Here is a 19072-nt window from a genome sequence, read left to right as displayed (position 1 = left end):
TTATTAAAAAAAAAAAAAAAAAATTTACAAAAACAAGCAGTGGGATGGATTTGGCCCTAAGGCCATATAGTTTGCCAACCCCCAATCTTAGAACTATCTGGAGTTCGTTTTTACCTTCAATGTAACCCTTACCCCCTTTGAATACTGACACTACAGGAAGAAAAATTTTAAGGGAAAGAGAAATTAATCTCTCATTTAGATAGCATGGCTGGCAAAAATAAAAATTATCCAGAGCATCCATTAATACTGCCTTCATTATCTTCCTCTTGCCATTGCTGAAAGCAGGGAGTGAGCTGAGTGTGCAGGTGATGTTCACATACTCCCAAATTAGTGGGCAACATATCTTCCCACTCATAAGTATAGGAGTGCAATCTCTTTTGCCACAGAAGTGTCCCTAGCTACCATTCTCCAAATTCTCATCCAGTCTCAATATCTCAGAACCGACACCTCTTTGCTTTACCCAACTGTGGGCCACATCCAACGACCGTCCCCTCTTCATCCACACTGCTACTGGCACATCAGATGCCAAGAGTTCTACCCTCTGGCACACCCTTTTTATAAAGCTGCTGAATCCTATTCAAAACCTACTTTGGAACAAATACTCATGGCAGAGAAACCTCAGCACCACACAGAGGTTGCATCACTTGGATGCTTCAGACAGGTTCAGACATTTTGGATAAAAACATCATTGGTTCCTAAACCAGAGTACTGAAAATACCTTTAATCCAGAGACCTAGGATGTGAAGCTGTATATTCTGCACCCCCATCCCACTTAATTTAGAGTCATAGTTCCCCAAAAGACAATAAGGTAGATAAGAACCCTGAAGGCTTCCCCACTCCTAACCTGCAGTGTGCTGGGAGAATAAAGGTGAGGCCCGGAAGCGCCTGAACCCACAGTGGAAGATCAGCTCCTCTTTGGCTTTCACAGGTTCAGTGTTGCCAGGGTGCCGGCTCACCACCATATTCAATACTGACATCTGGGGACCAAGTGAAAAACAAAACAAAACTTCATAGTCCAGGAACACAGCCTAACAGCGTAACCCGAAAGAAAGTAAACCAAATAGCAGCCTCACGTTCACTTTAGGAACTGACAATACTAATTAATGGTAGAGTGTAGGTGATGGGACACCAATTTGTCCTTCACCTCTACAAACATCTGGCATTCAAGCCAAATACTGGCTAATTTCCAGAGCTTTCATGCATCCTTCCAGGGTCTAACATGCGAGTGTTCAACATCTGCCAGTCAATGGCCTTCAAGTCATTCATTTACCACACACCTCAAACCACACTGATTCAAGTCCCTTCCTCCCCAATCCTTAGCCAAACCAACCAAAGGCTAGAGTTTTCACACACCCCCTAACCTACATGACTGCTGGCCAAGGGAAAAGAATCTGCACCTTGGCATAAACGCTTCATTTTTAAGGCTGCCAACTCTTATTCAAAATCTGATCTGAAAAACATACTTATCTCAGAGAAGTCTCAGAACCACAAACAGATTGATTGCATCACTGAGATGCTTCAGACAGGTTCAGACATTTTGGGTAAAACCATCATCGACTTCTGTATTATTCCCTGATTTCTAATCCTAAAGGCAGAATTTTTATATCCCAATGAGCAAAATGTCAATCTCATAAACAAAATTTAGACTAAGTCAGACAGAACTGGTTGGAAAGTTCCATAATCCCCATTTCACCTTCTGTTCATAAGGTAGTAGGGAAAATGCAATCAAGGGTGCTCCTTGCTTGAAGTACTCAACCACTGATACAGGGACTTCAGAGACATGAAGTGTGACGTACCAGCCAACCTGCCAGAAGAAAGCACAAAACAATGACAGGGTTATCCTTAAGGTTCCAATGATGATGAAGCAAAAGTTTTTTCCAAATGTGTTAAAAAGTCGGGAGTATCCTAAAGCCAGCCCTCTCCCTTCAAGAGTGCCTTTCAGTTAACATCTCTGATACCTCTTTGTCCCCAAATCACTCTTATCAGTGACTCAATGGCTCCCCTAATTCAGCTATGAGCAGCACAAAACTAATAAAGTACTCATCCTCATGCCAAAAAAAGGAGTAAACTAGGGGGCACGTTGGCAAAAAAAATGCAAATTATAGGAACGGACAAGGGAAGGCAGATACCTCAGCCCCTTCAACTTCTTTTTCCTCAATCTCTTTAAAGATGCGTTTTCTAGTATTAGTAAAGTTCTGAAACTGAAAGATCCGTGCATAATCTTGAGGAAGGTTTTCCTTAGGATCCCATGGAGATGTCCGGAAGCTCTTGAGGCCTCTGTATTTCTGAAATCTAGAACATAGATTTTAAAAAAATTAACAAGTCAGATTTATATGGTGCTATTTAACCCTTTCACTCAGTCACTTCTAAAATGGCTAACGCTCTATCTCAAAAGAACTCTACCCATCATCTCTCAAAATAAGCTAACAGCCTAAACCAAGACCACATTTCCAAACAGCCTGTAACAAACATTTCAGAACCAAACCCAAGATTCTCACTAAGGATAAAGTATATACAGTGGCTCCCTAGCGCTGCCCACGGAGTGGCTCTTTAACTGCCAAACAAGTGCCTTGATAAATGCCCTACCTCTCTAATATCCAACATAAATAACTGGCTTTGGTCAGATTCATCTCCAGAGTAGACATGATCTACATCTTCGTGCTTTTACTCTTGCTGTTCTACCAACCCCCCCCCCAAAACTCCAAACATTACACTTCAATTGAGTATTAGCTCCTATACGAAGCATTTGCTAATTAACCTTAGTATTTCTCCTCACTGAAGTCCTGTAAAATTGTTAGTCTGTAGCACACAACCTAGAGCTTGATTATTTGTTGCTGTTGCTTGTATGTATGTCTTGCCTTTCCATCTAGAACGTTAGCCCTTCAGGGGCAGACACCATGTGTTTTTCTTCTTTTGCATCACACTGACATAGTTCTGAGCCACGTAAGTTTTAAATAAAAATGTGCTGATTGGACTTAGTCTCAATGACTAACCGAATTCTAGCAGCCACATCCCGGGGGGTGTCCACTTCATCTGGAAACATCTCTTCTAGTCTTTCTTGTTTATATTTCTCCAACATCTTTTCCTCAGCCTCTTCATCTACTTTCTCATCATATAGATCATCATGCACAGATTCTCCTATAGTCATAGTTTCACATTCCTCCTCTTCTTCCTTTTCACTGCTCTCATCCTGTAGAATAAAGGATTGCAGTTATTTTAGAAGAAACCCATACCTGCCTCTACAAAAGGCTTTAAACTAAGGATAAAATCCTTTTACTAGATACCTAATCTCAACCAATACCAATTCTAACATAGACTCAATTATAAAACAAAAGTTTCATTCTTTGCAACTATAAAGTCATTCATAAGAAACTGACTGCCCCCGCCTCCCCAGCCCCCACCCCCCACACACTTTAAGGTCAAGATTGTATTTTGCCTTGCATTTAGGGGCTGTATAGAGTGGCCCAAGGGCTCATTTCCTCACCTGAGATTCCTCTTCCATAAAATCCTCATATTCTGTATCATCATATTCATCTCCTTCCCCCCCACTTTGACCATCCTCATCCAAAATCCATTCAGCCTGGTAACTGGATGTTCCTTTGGGGACCTTCTTCACTATCTTGGAACTTTCTTTCAATAAGTCTGTAAAAGCCCAAACCAGTTAAGTAAATTATATACCTCCTTTTCCCAATTACTCAGGGTATCCTCACCTAGGCAAGAAGGTAGATATTGTTGCCAACATCAGAAACTCTAACAGACACTATGAGTAGAACAGACCACTTCCAAATTTAATTCAGCCACCTCAAAGCTAGCAATACTTACACCACTAAATAAACCTTGGAATGACTCCAAAATTATTTATCTGTTCATTCTAAAACAAGAACAAATAATTTTGAGAAATGGAACAAATCTGTTCAATGCTTAATGTAAACATACAGCATTTGGGGACAGGGAAAGAGACAGACCTCCAAGTGCATCCTCACCCCACTCTAAGATACAGGGTCCTCATTGTGAGCAGCTACACAAAATCCACAATTCTAGACCAAATAAATTACAAACAAGTTTGCCAATACCAACCATTCGCCTCACTCAGCTCCTCCTCAGTGGGCCAGGTCTGCTCCCCCTCCATTGGATCTGGGATAACCTCTGATTGCAAAGATTCCTGTCTATCAGGGTCTGCTTTCATTAGGACTTTAAGATCTTCCTCCATATCAACTACAGCATCGGTAGCACAAATCTGAAAACCAAAGCAACTGATGATCAGTCAAATATTAACCAAAAAGCTACTAAACTTAACACAGTAACCAAAAAGCTGTAGACTAAATGAAGTCTCAAGTAGAAAATAAAACAATGAAACAGAAAGCCAAAACTTGTCAAAATGTTTCAAATGGCTCTTTCCTAGTGTTTTAAATCTACACTTAAAAAGCTTGGCTTTTAAAGTCTTTCATAAATCTGGCCCTTCTCCTACCCAGCCAAGTCACTCCCATCAAGCTGATTTCTTTAGAGTTCAAAGAAACCCTCTGACCCATAACTGTGCCAAGGTTCATGTTATCCCCATCTTCTAGGATATTCTGTCATCTCTCTTCAACTCATAAATAATATTCAGCCTATTCAACATCTTGCTCAAATCTGATCTCTGTGATGTTTGCTAGTCTACTTTCTCAACTTCCACAGCAGGTCTGTACCTTAGCCACATACTCTTCCACAGGTGTGCCACTTTTGGAGGAAGTGACAACACGTATGTCTTTTATAAACTCAGAGCCAACTGAAGTGCAGGGCACCTAGAAAGTGCTGGATAAAGAGTTGATTTATCAACATATTTTTAGTTAACTATTGCCTTACTTCCAACTAGAAATAGCCTCCATTGGCCTAAGTGTGCAGCCTACCTTCTCTGAACTTAGTTCTAATTCTGTACCAGTTCATGTATCAATCTACAATAAATGGTTTTTAAGAACATCAATCTTACCTCCATGGCCATGCCCTGGTCCTTTTGAGATTTAATCACTCTAGGATTTAAAGGAAAAGGGTCCATGGGGGCATCTATCTGTTTCATCTGGAAATCACCATGTCCAATGATATGCAGCAAGCTATTTACATTTAGAGTCTGTCCACGAACGTAACCTGAGACTTTCAAAGTGCCAACCAAGTTATTTTCCTCACTAGGCACAAAGTCAGCAGCATGGGCAAACAGGTAGGCCCGCCGATCTCGAAAGGCAAGATGCCGTTGCTTTTGGTTAGCCAACTGCCTGAGCAGCATCCCTGCCTCCTGCTGAGTGTCTAACAGGAGGAGTTTGTCATCAGGAAAGCGCTTCTCCACTGCTTTACTTAGCTTTTTTCTGGCATCTATTTGTTTCTTCGGTGGAAGGCCAGAAACTCCCTGGACAGCTAGTGCTATGAGCAAAAGAAAAAGAGCTTGATGATCTATTGTTTCACTATACGCAAATCCCCGTGCAGTTCACAAACTAACGGTTCAGATGTTAGCCCAGAGATCATTGGGAAACCCAGCGATCAGCTACCCTAAAGACATTTCACCATGAAACCAAACTTCACATTTTTCTTCTTCCTCTGGGCAAAGGACAGACTAAAAATAAAAAGGAACACTGGCAGATAATTTGTTAATAATGGACCAAGCTTACGCCATATATGTACAACCTCCCACCAGCTGTACAGGGTATTCCTGTATCAAATGCCAGGCAGAGTCCTGGCAGATTACAGGTGCTCAATAAATGCTAATTCGCATCTCTCTGCGGCCTCCAATACTCCTAACTCACTTACTGTAAGTGGGAAGGCCCTGAGCAAAGAGGCAGGAAAGGCAGTAATCCCCAGTGCTGTCCCAGCCTTCCACTGAATCAAGGAGGAACAGGATGGTATCAGCCACTTTAGCCACGTCTAACACAGTGTGCAGATCCCCTGGAGATAGAACAAAAAGTCGGTAAGAAGTGGTTGGCACCACATTTAAGAAAAAAAAAAATTACCACTACTCAAACATAATGATAGTAATACCCTAACCTGGCTTTGCAGATGTAAAAAACCACCGATGTTTTAACCGCGGGCACAGGAGCATAAAACTACTGGTGCTGCCCCATTCACTTAGGTGTACTGTTCCAGTGTCGCTGTCCTGAAGCAGCCGAAAGGCCTCTGGCAGGGAAATCCTGTTGTGCAGGGGCACCACGAGTACGTGATGGGGAGGGCCATCCTTGCTGCCCAGTTGTCTCTTCTCTGCCAGAACCTGAGGGTCGGGAGGTTCAGACAGCATCTCAATGCCTCGGCATTTCGTTCTAGTATTGCATTTCCAACACTACAGTTGCTCCCCCTAACCAGCATCACTCTTGTAAAAGGAGGTATGCAAGGAGGGTGGCAGGAACTCGGATCGAAGCAAAGAATGCCCCAGTGCGGGCATAGATCTTCAGGCCCGACATGTGCTCTGTCGCCGTCCCCTTCCCAGGGTCACGTTTTCTAGTTCGAGGCTTTACCAGCCTAGAACGGTTGTAAAGCCACACCATTGCCCAACTCCCGCTCCTCTCACCGCCTCTTTTTTCTGCTTCCGGAGCTGGCTGGCACGATGCCTCTGGTCTACTCGGCTGAGCTCTTTTCTCACCTTCTTGCTTAGAGTTTTCACTGCTAGACGGCCTGGAGGGCAGATCAGAAAGGGCTCTAGCGCTCTGCATCAGAAAAAGGTCAAGAAAGAGGACCCGTCTCCGCCCACCCTAGAAAGGAACTTTTACACGGCGCCCAGGTCAGAGAGAGGTCACTTTGGGCATGGGGAAAAGTAGTTAATATTGGATAAACAGCCATTCTTTCTCCTACCCTATCTTCTCACCCTTGCCGTCTCGTTGCCCGGATCCCCGACCCCGATGCCGCCCGCCTTTATGAGCTTTATTCTGCTGCTTCAGCGGACCGGAGCGGTGAGCCGCCATGCTGCCGCTCACGTGTAAGAAATCAGCACTACTTCCGGGGCGGACTGAGCATTTCCGCTCCCCAGCATAGGGGCAGGCCGGGGGCGGGCCGTCTCCGCGGAGGGGCAGGGCTTCCTTCAGCCTTTCGCTAGGGTCCTTCCTCCCATTGTTGGTGTGCGAGGTGTCGGCCTGTCAGCCAAACCGCGGTGTTAATTTTTCCCACGTGGCGGTCTGCGGTTGGGGCTTTATAAAAACTTCGCATTTAGGCTTTTGTGGTTCGGGGTCTCGGTCCAGGAGAGGTGTTTTGTTCTCCTGTGTTTTCTTTTTTTGTGTGTTATAAAGTTGTATCACGTAAGAAGATGTTGAATGGGAGTCCGTCCCTTCCTGCCGCGGAGGCTTTAGCCCCTCCTCGAACTTAGATTTGTGCACGCCGCTTTTAAGTTTGCAGCAGCAGGTGTTCTTTGTCACTTTGAAAAATCTTCTCTCCCTCAATTCCCCTTGCAAGGCTGCTGAAGTTTCCAAGCTGAATCGTGTGGAAGCGCATCTCACCTTCACCGGCTCGGTACAAACTCCCGCTAGTCCCTGTTACCCCACCCCGCGCCCCTACATCCCACATACCATCAGGAAGAGCCAGACTAGACGTGGCGAACCCGAGGGAGATGGAGAAGACTGGCTGTGTGTGACGCTCGTCCCCTCAGGGCCAACCGAGCCTTTTCTGGCTCGAGGCGACTGAATGCCCATTCCTCTTCCCACAAGCCTTGCAACTGAGGGCGATCGACCTGGCAGGGGTACTCAGAGGAACACATAGAGCTCTGGCTTTCCCGTGGTCAGACCTGTCCCGCGGAGGCCCAATGCCCTGGCCCCAGCCCTGGCAGCGCCCCCGCTCTTTTCCTTCCGGTCGGGAGAATTAGCGGGCAGAAGTAAGGGGGCGTCTAGCTGGGTTGAATCCACCCCTGGCCCGGGCGACTTTCTCCTCAGCGAACAGCCGGCGGGAGTCCGGGACCCGCCCCGAAGCCCCACCCCACGCTCCGCTTGGCTAGCTGCGGGCGCTCATAATGCAGGTTCGCGCCCTCGAGGCAGGAGCAGGCGCGTTGCCATGACAGCAGCCCGCTCCGGGGCACGCCACCCCAGGCGCGCGCCGCCTCGCGGTGTCTCGACCCCCCTCGTCGCTGAGCGCCGCCCTCCCCCGCCCCCCCGCGACCCGCGGCTGTGGGAAGGGGCCGGGCCAGCCGCCTGACGTCTGTGCGGGGCTAAGAAGATGGCTGCGGAGCCGAGCACCGGGCAGTGGCGGCGGTGGCAGGAGGGGAGCGCGGCGGGCGGGGGCTCTGCCTTGCGCGTGGGGCGTTGAGCTGAGAAGCGCGGAGGCGGCGAGGGCGCGCGGGGGACTTGGAGGGTCGCTCGGCACCGCCTCCCCGCCAACCTCCGCACCATGGGCAGCGCGGAGGACGCAGTCAAAGAGAAACTGATGTGGAACGTGAAAAAGGAGGTAAAGTCGGGACAAGGACCCCAGGGGTCTCGCGCCCCGGCCCGCGCCGCCCAGGGGGCGAGAAGGCTCTCGCGGGCCCTGGCCTGGGCCAGGCGGGGTAAGGTTCTGGACCGGCTGCGGCTCCAGCCTCCCTCCCGAATTGAGGGGCAGCGCCCCTCGGCCCCAGGAGCCAGGCCGGAGCTCCGGGGCTTATTTGCTCCGTGATCCCGCAGCTCCCCGCCCTGTGACGGCAGCAGCGCCGGGAGACCGAGGTCGGGGGAGGGGTGGCGGTGATTTCTGGAGAACCGCAGCTGCCCATTCATTACCCGTGCCGCCAGGGGAAGGAGCGGGGTCCCGCGCGGCCCTCCTGCGACGATAAGCGAGTGATTTGGGGGCTTAGCGCCCCCTTTCTCTATCCCCCTCCGCTTCCAGTATCCCTCTGGGAACTGAGCTTGGCTGCTGGAGGGTTCGCTGCACACCTCACTGCTTCTCTCTCCACGCCCACCTCCTTACCCAGGGAGCAGTTTGTTTTTTTTTTAAGAATGGTTTTCAGGACTCGATTTTTTTTCTCTTTGGAAGGAGGCCCCCACGTCAGAAAGAATCTTTCCCTCTACTAACCCCCTTTACGTTGACCCAACCCAAAAGCTCATTTCAGGAGAGGGGAGGTTGCCCATATGAATGACTCACCCCCATTTTAGAGCTGGAGGGCTTAAACCTGCAGAGTTGGGTAGAATGGATTAGGCCTCTGGAGCCATGAGCTCCTTCCACCGCTTGTCTCTTTGGCGATAGTCTGACAGATGTGTAAACTGTATGTTTTGTCCACTATCCATCCAGTGCTTGGCACACAGTAGACACTCAGTGACTATTTGGTAAATAAATCTGCTGATCTTGGAGACTGCAAAACATGGTGGAAAAGCATAATTTTTGGAATAGTCTGGACCTAGCACTGTGTGACCTTGAGTAAGTTACTTAACCTCTCTGAGTGGCAATTTCTTCATATCTAAAATAGGAAAATGTTACCTACCTCATATATAAAAGTTTACCGTATTGATTCCTTTACTCCTTCATAGAGTTTCAGTGTTGAGGAAGACTCTCGGTTCCAATAAAATCCTGTAGAGCTTCAGATGGTTCTCCTTCAACCATGTCCTGACTACTCTCCCCTAGCATTTGTTCCCTTCCCTCTCCCTGACAAAGAAGTGGCTGAAACCGTTACCTCTCCAGCTGTGTGTGAAAAGCTCCATTGTGCCTTTGCTGTGGAGTGCCAAGGAAGGGTTTCTTAGGCCAGGCGTATAAGCCCCAAGTTTTAAACGTCAACTTTGCCCTCCCCAAGGGAAAGAGAAATCTTGGTGCTTGTCCTCAGAAAGCAAGCAGTCTGGTGTCAGAGACTTACACAAACAAGAACAAAAAAGTAGCTGTTACTGTACCTAAGCTATAGCCAAACATCCTAGGATTGCTGATATGATCCAAATTATCTATACTACTCCACGAATGATTCCTAAACAAATGTGAGAAATGTCCAGAATATGCTGCAGCTGTGTATCTTACCAGGGCACCCTGATGGCACAGTGGTGAAGAGCTTGGCTACTAACCGAAAGGTCAGCAGTTTGAACCCACCAGCCGCTCTGCGGGAGAAAGATGTGGCAGTCTGCTTCAGTAAAGATTTACCGCCTTCGAAACCCTATGGGAGAAGATCTGCTCTGTCCTACAAGTAGTACAGGGCTGACCTTTCACAGAGGACCTTGGCATAATTGGAGGGGCCTCTGTAGGTCCTCCTAACCCAAAAATTTACCCACCAGACTGCTTCAGATGCCTGCCGTCCTTTGAGTTGTAACACTATGCTCTGTTTAACGTAAGCACTCCTTGGGAAGTAATCTAGGAAGCTATTAACAGTTTAGAGTACATGAATCGATTTGATGCTGTTTTACCTAACTGCTAGCCATGAGCAGTTTTCAGCAGGGAGGAGGCTCCAAGTTCTTCCTCTTTCCTCCCCAGGCCTTAGGGGCTGTTCTACCCTCCAAACTGTAGGGTACTGGGCAAGGGCCTTGGGAACTGTGGCAGCATCAGGACACTGGATGTCTTGCCAAAGAATGGCAAAGACTAGCTTACCTTATCTCTAAGATTTATGCTGGGATTGAGGTAATCTATCCCTCTAATCTCCAGTATTACTATCTGTCTCCTGGCATCCCTGCCCCAAGTTCCCCCAGGACATCAAAAGTACTTGGCTGAAGTTTTGGGAGTAGCTAGAATCTCATACACTGCTGGTGGGAGTGTAAATTGGTACAACCACTTTGGAGGGCAATTTGGCAATATCTAATAAAGCTGAGTATATGCATCACCCAGAAACTCCATGCCTGCAAGTATAAATCAAAAGAAATGCATACATATGTTTACCAAAAGGCATGTCCAGAATGTTCATAGCCATCACTATTCATAACAAACCCCAAAATGGAAACAACTCAAGTGCCCATCAATTGTGGTGTATTCACACAACAGAATACAGCAATGAGAACTACCAGTCTACAGTTATGGACAATAACGTGAACAAAGCTCACAGTCACACAGGTGATCAACAGAAACCAGTTACAAACCCTGCACACTGTGTGAATCCATTGAAAAAAAGCACAAAAACTGGTGAGGCTTATCTGTGGTGTTAGCAGTCAGCATAGTGGGTACCCTGGAGCAGAGGATGTGACAGTATGGTGAGAGGGAAGCTTTGAGGAGCAGGTCATGTGCTGCTGTGTTTGATCTGGATGCTGGTTTCACAGGTGTGTTCAGTCTGAAAATTCAACAAGCTGTATAATTATGATCTATGCCCTTTCGGGGCAGTTCTCCTCTGTCCTGTAGGGTTGCTATGAGTCGGAATGGACTCAACAGCAGCAGTTTTTTTTTTTTTTTTAATGCCCTTTCTAAATGTTTACTCTGCGTCAATAAAGTAGTTTTTTTTTAAAAATGCTTAAAGGAAGAAAGAGGTCACTGCTCACCTCACGAAGTATTTGGAAGCTTTTACATGCAGACAGGGACCTGAAACATCAGGGTTTTAGAACCTTAATAAAAAGAAGTCAAGGCTTGTGAGCACATGGAGAGTGTCCCTGAGGCCTGGACAGATCTAGCCCCTAACCTCAGAGAAGGGAGAGAAAAGGAGGGGCAGGTTGTTTATCTACAACCTGTACTGAGACAGTTTGTCTCTAAAGAACAGTGTGTCTGCCCAGAAGCCCTTCTCCAGCTGAGTCCAGATGAGCAAACAGCATCCCATCCCAGTTTTCCACGGCGTGGCACTTCCTCCTGAGCTGGAACACTTGTACTGATTGTTTGTTGGGATTATGGCATTTCTTTTCCGGGTTGCCTCCCCAGAAGGCTTGGGGCAGTCTGTGCTGAAGAAACTTTGCTTCCCCACTTCCCCATCCCTATCATTGACTCTGTGCTGTCTGAACCCAGACTAGGAGAGCAGAACCAAGGTATTTACTTGCATAGAGGCCTTTGACCAGGAAAAAATATGTATATAATAACGATGATGCCCGTTTGTCCACAGGTGAAGCAAATCATGGAGGAGGCTGTCACCAGGAAGTTTGTGCATGAAGATAGCAGCCATATCATTGCTCTGTGTGGTGAGTGAGTGGCTGGGGGACTTGGGACAGTGGAAGGTGGGACTGCGTTAGAACTGAGGACATGGCTGGCGCTGGAGCCAGGGAAAGATAAGGCCCCAGGTTTAGTAGGTCTCAAATCTGGCTGCAAGTCAGAATCAGCTAGGGAGCTTTTGGAATCTCCTTGGGCCCCCTCCCAGATCTACTGAATCAAGATCTCCAGGCCCAAGAATATATGTGTGTGTGTGTATACGTATGTATATGTATATATATTTTTTAATGGTTGTAAAAATATATATAACACATTTGCCAATTCATCATTTTTAGGTGTACAGTGTAGTGATAGCAATTACATTAATCATGTGGTACGATCACTACCCATAGTGAATATTTTTAGTGCCCTAGGACAGTGATTCGCAAATTTTAGTATGCACCAGAATCACCTTAAAGGCTTGTTAAAACAGATTCCTGGGCCCCCACCCCAGACTTTCCGATTCCAGTTGGTCTGGAGTCAGGCCTGAGAATTTGGATTTCCAACAAGTTCCCAGGTGATTCTGATGCTGCCCGTCTGGGGACCACACTCTGAGAACCGACACCCTAGGTCATTCAGGTTTGGGAACCACTGCTTTGGTTTATCCTTACTTTAACTTTGGGGAAAGGTTTGTGCCTTTTGGATGCTTTCTGTGCCACATCTACTTTTCTGAGTAATCACACATGTATTGCCCCATCATTCCAACTCTCCAAGCACTTGACTGGATGCAAATGAACATGAGTGCAGGATGAGCAATAGTCAAAGCCTTCCGGCCCAGAGGAAGGATGTCTGTAATAAACCACTGCTTCCACCTCAGCATGAAGACTTTACATTTGTAGGAGAAAGCCTATCTCTACCCACAACAGAGTTTTCTTGGATTTCCAGTATTTGGCCTTCCTCTCAACTCTCTGAGGGGACAAGGAGCCATTTACCATCAGTATGTTGTTTTCCTTGGCCTCTGAGATCAGTGATCAGTGTTTGGGGTTCAGGGAAGGGGAGGTTGTGAGTTTCTGAGGGGGAGGAAAACCAGGAGTGGATAGGGACAGGATACTTTGACAACAGTGTGGTGAGGCATATAGCTGCTCCTCCCATCAGTCCATCAACAGTTAACTCACTGAGAGTCCACCACGTGCCACCCACTGTTCTAGGTGCAGGGACATGGCAGTGACAAGACCGACAAAGTCTCTGCCCCAGGGGCTTTCATTCTGCTGAGGGAAACAGATGGAAACTAAATGCACAAATAAATATGTAGCATGGTAAGAGGTAATGTGCTTCAGAATCATCACAAGGGCTTGTTAAAACACCCATTCCTGGGCCCCTACCCCCCACCTGATTCCAGTCAGAAAGCAGAGGGGTGGTGGGAGGGCGGCTAGGGGAGAGGCGGCATGTGAGCAGAGCACAAGGGCCAGACTTGGGTTTGAATCCAGGTGCTCTCCTTACTTCTTGCATCATCACGGACAAGGTTCTTAACTTCTCTTACCCTGTTTGCTCCTCTAAAAACAGGGAGATGACTCGCACCTCAAAAAAGTTGTGTGGGGATTGAGATAATGCATGTGAGTGTTCCTAGCAGTGTAAGAGCTCAAAAAAAGTCTTTCCTTCTCCTTTGGATGTTGAGGCTGAAGATAGGTTTGCAGGACATTTTCACCATTTCCCTTTTAGGGGAGTTCCCCCAGTTCTTTGAGAGTATGTAATGATTCCCAGGTTTACAAGGAATAAGTAGTCTGACCACACCTTTTCTTGGGCAGAGCCTGTGTTAGGGAAGAAAGTATTTTAGTCTCTCGATAAGCGGCTTTGAAGAGTGTTAGAATACGTGCTGTATTCCCCTGACTTGGGCTAGTGTCTGTTGTTGTCACCCGAAGGGCTCAGTGCTGGCAGCCTAATTGTGCACAGCTTGGTGCTAGGCTTCGTCCAGAGCACTGTCCCCGTCTGACAGGCACACTGGTCTGGATGCACACACATCGAACATGGAAAATGGAATAAAACAGTGCAAACAGCTTGTGCATGGGAGCCACATATGGGTGGCTATGGGGGAGTGAGGAAGAAGGGGCTGGGAGCAGAGAAGCAGGTAGAAAAGCTGTGGGTGTCCCATGTTCAGGCCAGTTAGGGGGAGAAAAAGCTGTCAGCTCTCCTCTGAGCAGTCTGGGAGCCCCCAGGAAGCAGTGGGGCTTGTGCTTTTTATCCTGCCCTGAAGCCCAGGGCTCTTTCTAGCAGGCAGGGCAATCACACTCAAATGATTTTTCTGCTGTTAGCCAGTTTTCAGTTGCTGAAATAGAGCAAGGACCCTCAAGTCTTTAGAGTTCTCAACTCAGCCCGGAAGCAAAAGGAGGGGACTGTGGCCTCCATTTCTGGTGGTTTTCAGGAAATGCCTTAGGTCCATGAGTGCAAACTTAAATGCCTACAGGGTCAGCCACAAGGGAAACTGGCTTGGGTGTGAGCAATAGGGTGTGGTGGGGTCTGGGGTGAACAAACAGTGCTTACCCTGTCTGCCCTGTCAGCTCCTGCAGGAATGCAAGCCCAGACTTGCCATGACCTGTTTTATTTTAAGAGAAGTCAGAAGTCTGGTTTTTATATGAAATTTCCCAGTTTTTAAATGCTGACAATTAATTCCCATTAAAAAAAAAAAAAAAAGAGTGTGTGGCCAAACAAAAGGCATCTGCAAGCCACTCCCAGCCTGCTGCCTCTGCGTTGGTATCTGTGCACAGTTAGTGGAGAATATGTTAGCAGGAGGGGCTGCCAGCATTTTAAAACTCAGTCAAGCTGGGGTATCTGAGACCCATGAAAAAGGAATCCTTAAGCTTGGTCAAGATCAGTGTTCAGTGGTGAAGTAGATCCCAATTGGGGCTTAAAATACGGTTGTTTAAATGCAGTAATTGTTTTCCATTTTTTCCTACCTTGAGGCATTCACAGTGCATCACACAGTGGAACCATAATCAGGGATTTTCGGAGGTGGGAGAGCATAGATATAAACTGATTGAAAAACACCACCCACTTGACGTTTTAGACATTCCAATATGCCAATCTCTCACACCCTTGAAAAATGCTTCAAAATGTATTTTCAGTTGTATACTAGGTCTTCTGTTGTCCTAGCCACATGCAGAATTCAGCTTTGTTCTGAGAGAAATGGCAGTACAGAGGATGTGCTGAGGGACAGGGAACAGAGTGCGGGCTGTGGAGACCGAATTAACCTCAGAGTAACCCATTCCCTAGAGTTTTGAGGAGCACCAGGGTCCTGGGCACCTCAGCTCTGCACTGACCCCTCTGCTCTTGGCAGAGGAGGGTGGTGTCTGGGGCAAGATGAGCTGCTCTGAGCTTCCTTAGAATACAGACATTTGAGTCAGAAACACAGCCTTCCTGGAGAACCTTAGAAATGGAACTCAAGAACCCCTGGCTCAAGACCACATCCTGGGCAATCCTGGGGAAGTGGCAGCCAGACCCCGTTCTTTTTACCCATGGAGAAGTATGAGGCTCCGCAGGCTGGTGAGAAACGTGTTTGCTGTGCTGGTTCCTAAACCTGCCTGTCCAGAAGTTGTTGGGTTTCCTACAGGTGGAAACCTGGTGAGGGAGCTTTGCTGGCCAGCCAGGCTAGGCAGGGAGGGGGCTTCTCTGCACACTGTTCCTCCTACCTTGATGCCCCTCTGAACCCCTAGGTTGAAGGACCAGGACCTGTGTGACTGCTGGCTCCTACAGCAGAGGGTGGGCCTTGAATAGGCCCAAACCTACCACTGTAGGAGAGAGGGTTCTTTGATACTTTTTATCTTAAAGAGTCATGGAAAGTTTACATTTTATTCCATAATATGGTCTTTGACATCTCTATTTTAATATAAAGACCTATTGTTGAATGAAATGAATGCTTTATGTTTTCCCTGTGGCTTCATGAACCCCAGATGTAGGCTGATATCCTCTGCCCCTCCCCAAGGTGCTTTTAACTTGTGGTTTGGGGCACAGCACTGAGGGTCAGGGTTAAGCACCAAATTGTTTCAAGTTACATCTTTGAACTCTGTATTAATAATAGTGATATATATGCTTAAAGAGAGCAGACTTGCTCTCTTCCCTTCAAGGGATCTTAGGTAATTTAGGCCTCAGCCCATGCACCTTGGAGAAGCAATTGTTTCTGCGATCTGCCCTACCCCTCTGGCTCAGGGCCTGGGAACATTTTCCTCCACAGTATTTCTATTTGCTCTATTCTGATTTTAACAGGATAGAGTGGGTTTATGAGGCCTACAGAGAGGTTCCAGGCTTCTTAGAGCCCATTCTCAAACTCATAAATGGCTCCTCTCCCCCAGAGACATTGGGGGCAGGGCCTGGGCTGGACCAGACGGTTGAGCCCTGCCTCTGCAGGCACCAGGTTTCCTGCCCTCCCCTGCCTGGATGGGTCAACCTATGGGTTGTTTCAGGCTAAGGAGGAGCCATAATGGGACACGTGGTTGGAGTCTTTGGAGCTGGGAGTAACATCAGGGCTTTATTAACCAGCTCCCTGTTGCTAAGCAGCTTTCATTAGCCAGGAAGTTCTGCCCCGCAGTTGAGTGCCTTCGGGGAATGGCAAGGAGATGCTAATGAGCTTGAACGGAGCAGGTGCTAGAAAGGCCTGGTATGTGGCAGCCAGAGTTATTTCAGCACGTTCTGAGATTCAGACTACAGGTGGTTCGTAGCCTCTCTCTTTTCAGAAAAAGGGATTCCTTCTCTCTTCCCACCCGCACTGAACGAACAGCTCATTCTCAGGATATCTGACTGCTGCCTTTCATCCAGAAATGATCCAGGTGGAAGGAAAGACCTCTGGGGGAACTGGTTCCCCTCGCCCTGCCTTGGGGCACAGCTGAGGGTATATGATGGTGGTATTCCATATCTCGGACATTGGAGTCACTAGACCCGGCTTCATATGCAGGCCATGTCTCTCAGCATCTCTGAACCCACCACCAGAAGGCTGATAGGGGACTAAAAGAGTGATACAGGTAAAGCACGTAGCGGTAGCCTGGTATGCAGTAGGCACTGAATAAATGTTGCTGTCATCGTCACTACCAGTAACATTCTATTTTGTTCTTGGAAGTAACCTTACAGGCTTCCCCTTAAAGCCTCCTAGAACCTTCTCCAGGATCCCATCTGGGAATCCACATTTCTGAGAGTTTGGAGCATCTGGACAATCAGGGAAACTTGAACACTGAATATCTGATGAATTAAGGAATTATTATTAATTTTGTAGGCGTGACAAAAGTACTATGTACATGTTTTTAAGAGCGTCCTTATCTTTTAGAGATACATACATATTTATAGATAAAAATATTAAAAATTATAGATAAAATACGTACATATTTATAGATAAAAATATATGATATCTAAAATTTGCTTCAAAATAATCCAGGGTTAAGGAAAAGAGTGGTTGGAGGGGGTGCAGCTGAAACAAGATGGGCTGTGATTTGATCATTGTTTAAGCTGGGTTTGTTAAATTGCTCTCTTTTGTACGTGTTTGGAATTCTGCATAATGATATTTAAGACAGGGAGGAGAAAAACGGAGAGGAGGAGATAGGGATGTGAGTATAGACAACTTTCTTGAGAAATGCTACATAAAGGGGCGTAGATAAATGGGGCAATACCTGAATGGAAAGTCAGTCTGTCTGTCTGTGTTTAGGTCTGCATCTCTATGAGTTTCAATCAGTAGGGTTTCTGCTCAACCCAAAGGTTTTAGAACAGAAATTCTTAAACTTTTTGAGGGCAGGTACCCCTTTTAGAAGTTGAAAGTCATGGATCCTCTGTCTAGAAAAAAAGCACTCACCTCAGCATGCTGGAGCATACAACAGTTTTGCACACAGTTTCAAGACCGGCCAGAAGCCCACCCACGAATCCCCTTAGAAAAATGATTCTCAATTACTACCTTTTTTTTTGCCTACACATAGTTTCCACACAGCACACAGTAACAGCTTTCATTGCATGCTGTGATTCTCAGTGGGGGGGCACCCCTGTGAGAATGGGGAAGCATGGTATAATATGAACAGTCATGGCCGGCCCGTGGATCTGGGCTAAGAGTGTCTGCCATAAAGGGTTGTTTACTTTGCTTCAAAAGGAGAGGAATGAGAGCAATCTCTTCTTCTGCAGATACTGCCTGGCACCTGGCCTGGGTTTTCACAGAAAGAACTTAGGGGCCATAGGGTGAGCTGGGGGGACTGGGCATGATATTTAGGCTTTTCTCCTTATTCCTACTTGCAGTAATTGCTAAGGAAAGACTCCTCTCACCCCAGAGAGCCTCGGTGCCTGCACTCAGAGGCTGGAGGGGAGGGTGGGCCAGGCCATCAGGATGAGTGTGCCTGTGCCTGCCATGCCCACCTCCCAGCCTGGCTGGCTTGCAGCCTGGGGAAGGTGGGAAGGCTAATGACTCATTATCCCGGCAATTAGTCACATCACTGAGGCACGTGATTCCCTGCAGGACTGGTGCCACCTGCTGCCACTCTAGCCCTGCTCAGTGCTGCTTCTCTCCCTGCTTTGGATGAGGAGTGCAGTCCCCAAAAATGGTCACCCCCCTTCCACAGGTACAGACATGGAGCTGCAGCAGCCCCAGGACAAGAAGAGAGGACTGGGACAAAATGGTCACTGGCCTGTACACCCCAGGGTCACACAGACCCCCAGGGATTCAGGTTGTGTGATGCTTAAACCAAAGATTCCCCCATTCTGCATACACATGTGCACTAGAGGGATGAGCACACCCTGATGGAAGGGCTGCACCTTATATTAAGTCAAATCCTCCAGTTTGAACCCCTGCTGAGAAGTTGGATTTCTAACAAGTTGCCAGGCGATGCTAATACTGCTGGTTGGGGACCAATTCTGAGAACCACTAGTAGAGCTGTGGTCTCAAAATTGATTATACATAAGAATCACCTGGGGATCTTGTTAAACTGTAGATTCTGATTCAGTATATCTGGGGTGAAAATGCAATTTCTCACAGGGGTTTGAACCGAAATGAACTGGTTCAAAGCCCTGCCTCAAGTGGGAAGCTGTCCAGCAGGAGCCTGTTGCGGGAGGGAAGGGCCAGTCTGTGTTCCCCTCCCCTGGGATGTTCTCACCGAGCTGGCCATCCTCCAGGTGGGGCCCCAGGGACTCCAACTTCTTGACT

At 47.3% G+C, this 19072-nt stretch overlaps 2 protein-coding genes and 2 non-coding genes across 5 annotated transcripts in view; 1 reads left to right on the top strand and 3 right to left on the bottom strand.

Moving 5' to 3' along the window:
• TSR1 (TSR1 ribosome maturation factor) overlaps positions 1-6941 on the bottom strand; it is an 11328-nt gene extending 4387 nt beyond the window's left edge. The window contains exons 1-11 of one of the 2 annotated variants that reach the window (XM_004376147.2): positions 6821-6941; positions 6527-6630; positions 6010-6229; positions 5776-5910; positions 4967-5391; positions 4078-4237; positions 3485-3642; positions 2994-3190; positions 2130-2292; positions 1694-1804; positions 845-977 (exon numbers count right to left, since the gene is read on the bottom strand). In XM_004376147.2, coding sequence (XP_004376204.1) covers positions 845-977; positions 1694-1804; positions 2130-2292; positions 2994-3190; positions 3485-3642; positions 4078-4237; positions 4967-5391; positions 5776-5910; positions 6010-6229; positions 6527-6630; positions 6821-6917 — 1903 coding nt within the window. In that variant the 5' untranslated portion in view covers positions 6918-6941. The remainder of the gene's footprint in view (positions 1-844; positions 978-1693; positions 1805-2129; positions 2293-2993; positions 3191-3484; positions 3643-4077; positions 4238-4966; positions 5392-5775; positions 5911-6009; positions 6230-6526; positions 6631-6820) is intronic. The other variant, XM_023731157.1, reaches the window with a different exon arrangement.
• LOC111820517 (small nucleolar RNA SNORD91 family) lies at positions 606-700 on the bottom strand. Its single transcript, XR_002824070.1, has one exon. It is a non-coding gene; the product is annotated as a small nucleolar RNA SNORD91 family (small nucleolar RNA).
• On the bottom strand, positions 1467-1565 carry LOC111820518 (small nucleolar RNA SNORD91 family). Its single transcript, XR_002824071.1, has one exon. It is a non-coding gene; the product is annotated as a small nucleolar RNA SNORD91 family (small nucleolar RNA).
• Positions 6942-8187: 1246 nt separating the features above from the next.
• The window catches only part of SGSM2 (small G protein signaling modulator 2), a 30530-nt gene continuing 19645 nt past the window's right edge, over positions 8188-19072 (top strand). The window contains exons 1-2 of the mRNA XM_004376145.2: positions 8188-8382; positions 11891-11966. Coding sequence (XP_004376202.1) covers positions 8326-8382; positions 11891-11966 — 133 coding nt within the window. The 5' untranslated portion in view covers positions 8188-8325. The remainder of the gene's footprint in view (positions 8383-11890; positions 11967-19072) is intronic.

The sequence above is a fragment of the Trichechus manatus genome, unplaced genomic scaffold (assembly GCF_000243295.1).
Source record: "Trichechus manatus latirostris isolate Lorelei unplaced genomic scaffold, TriManLat1.0 scaffold00040, whole genome shotgun sequence".
NCBI lineage: Eukaryota > Metazoa > Chordata > Mammalia > Sirenia > Trichechidae > Trichechus > Trichechus manatus.
This window is presented reverse-complemented; position numbering and strand designations above follow the sequence as displayed.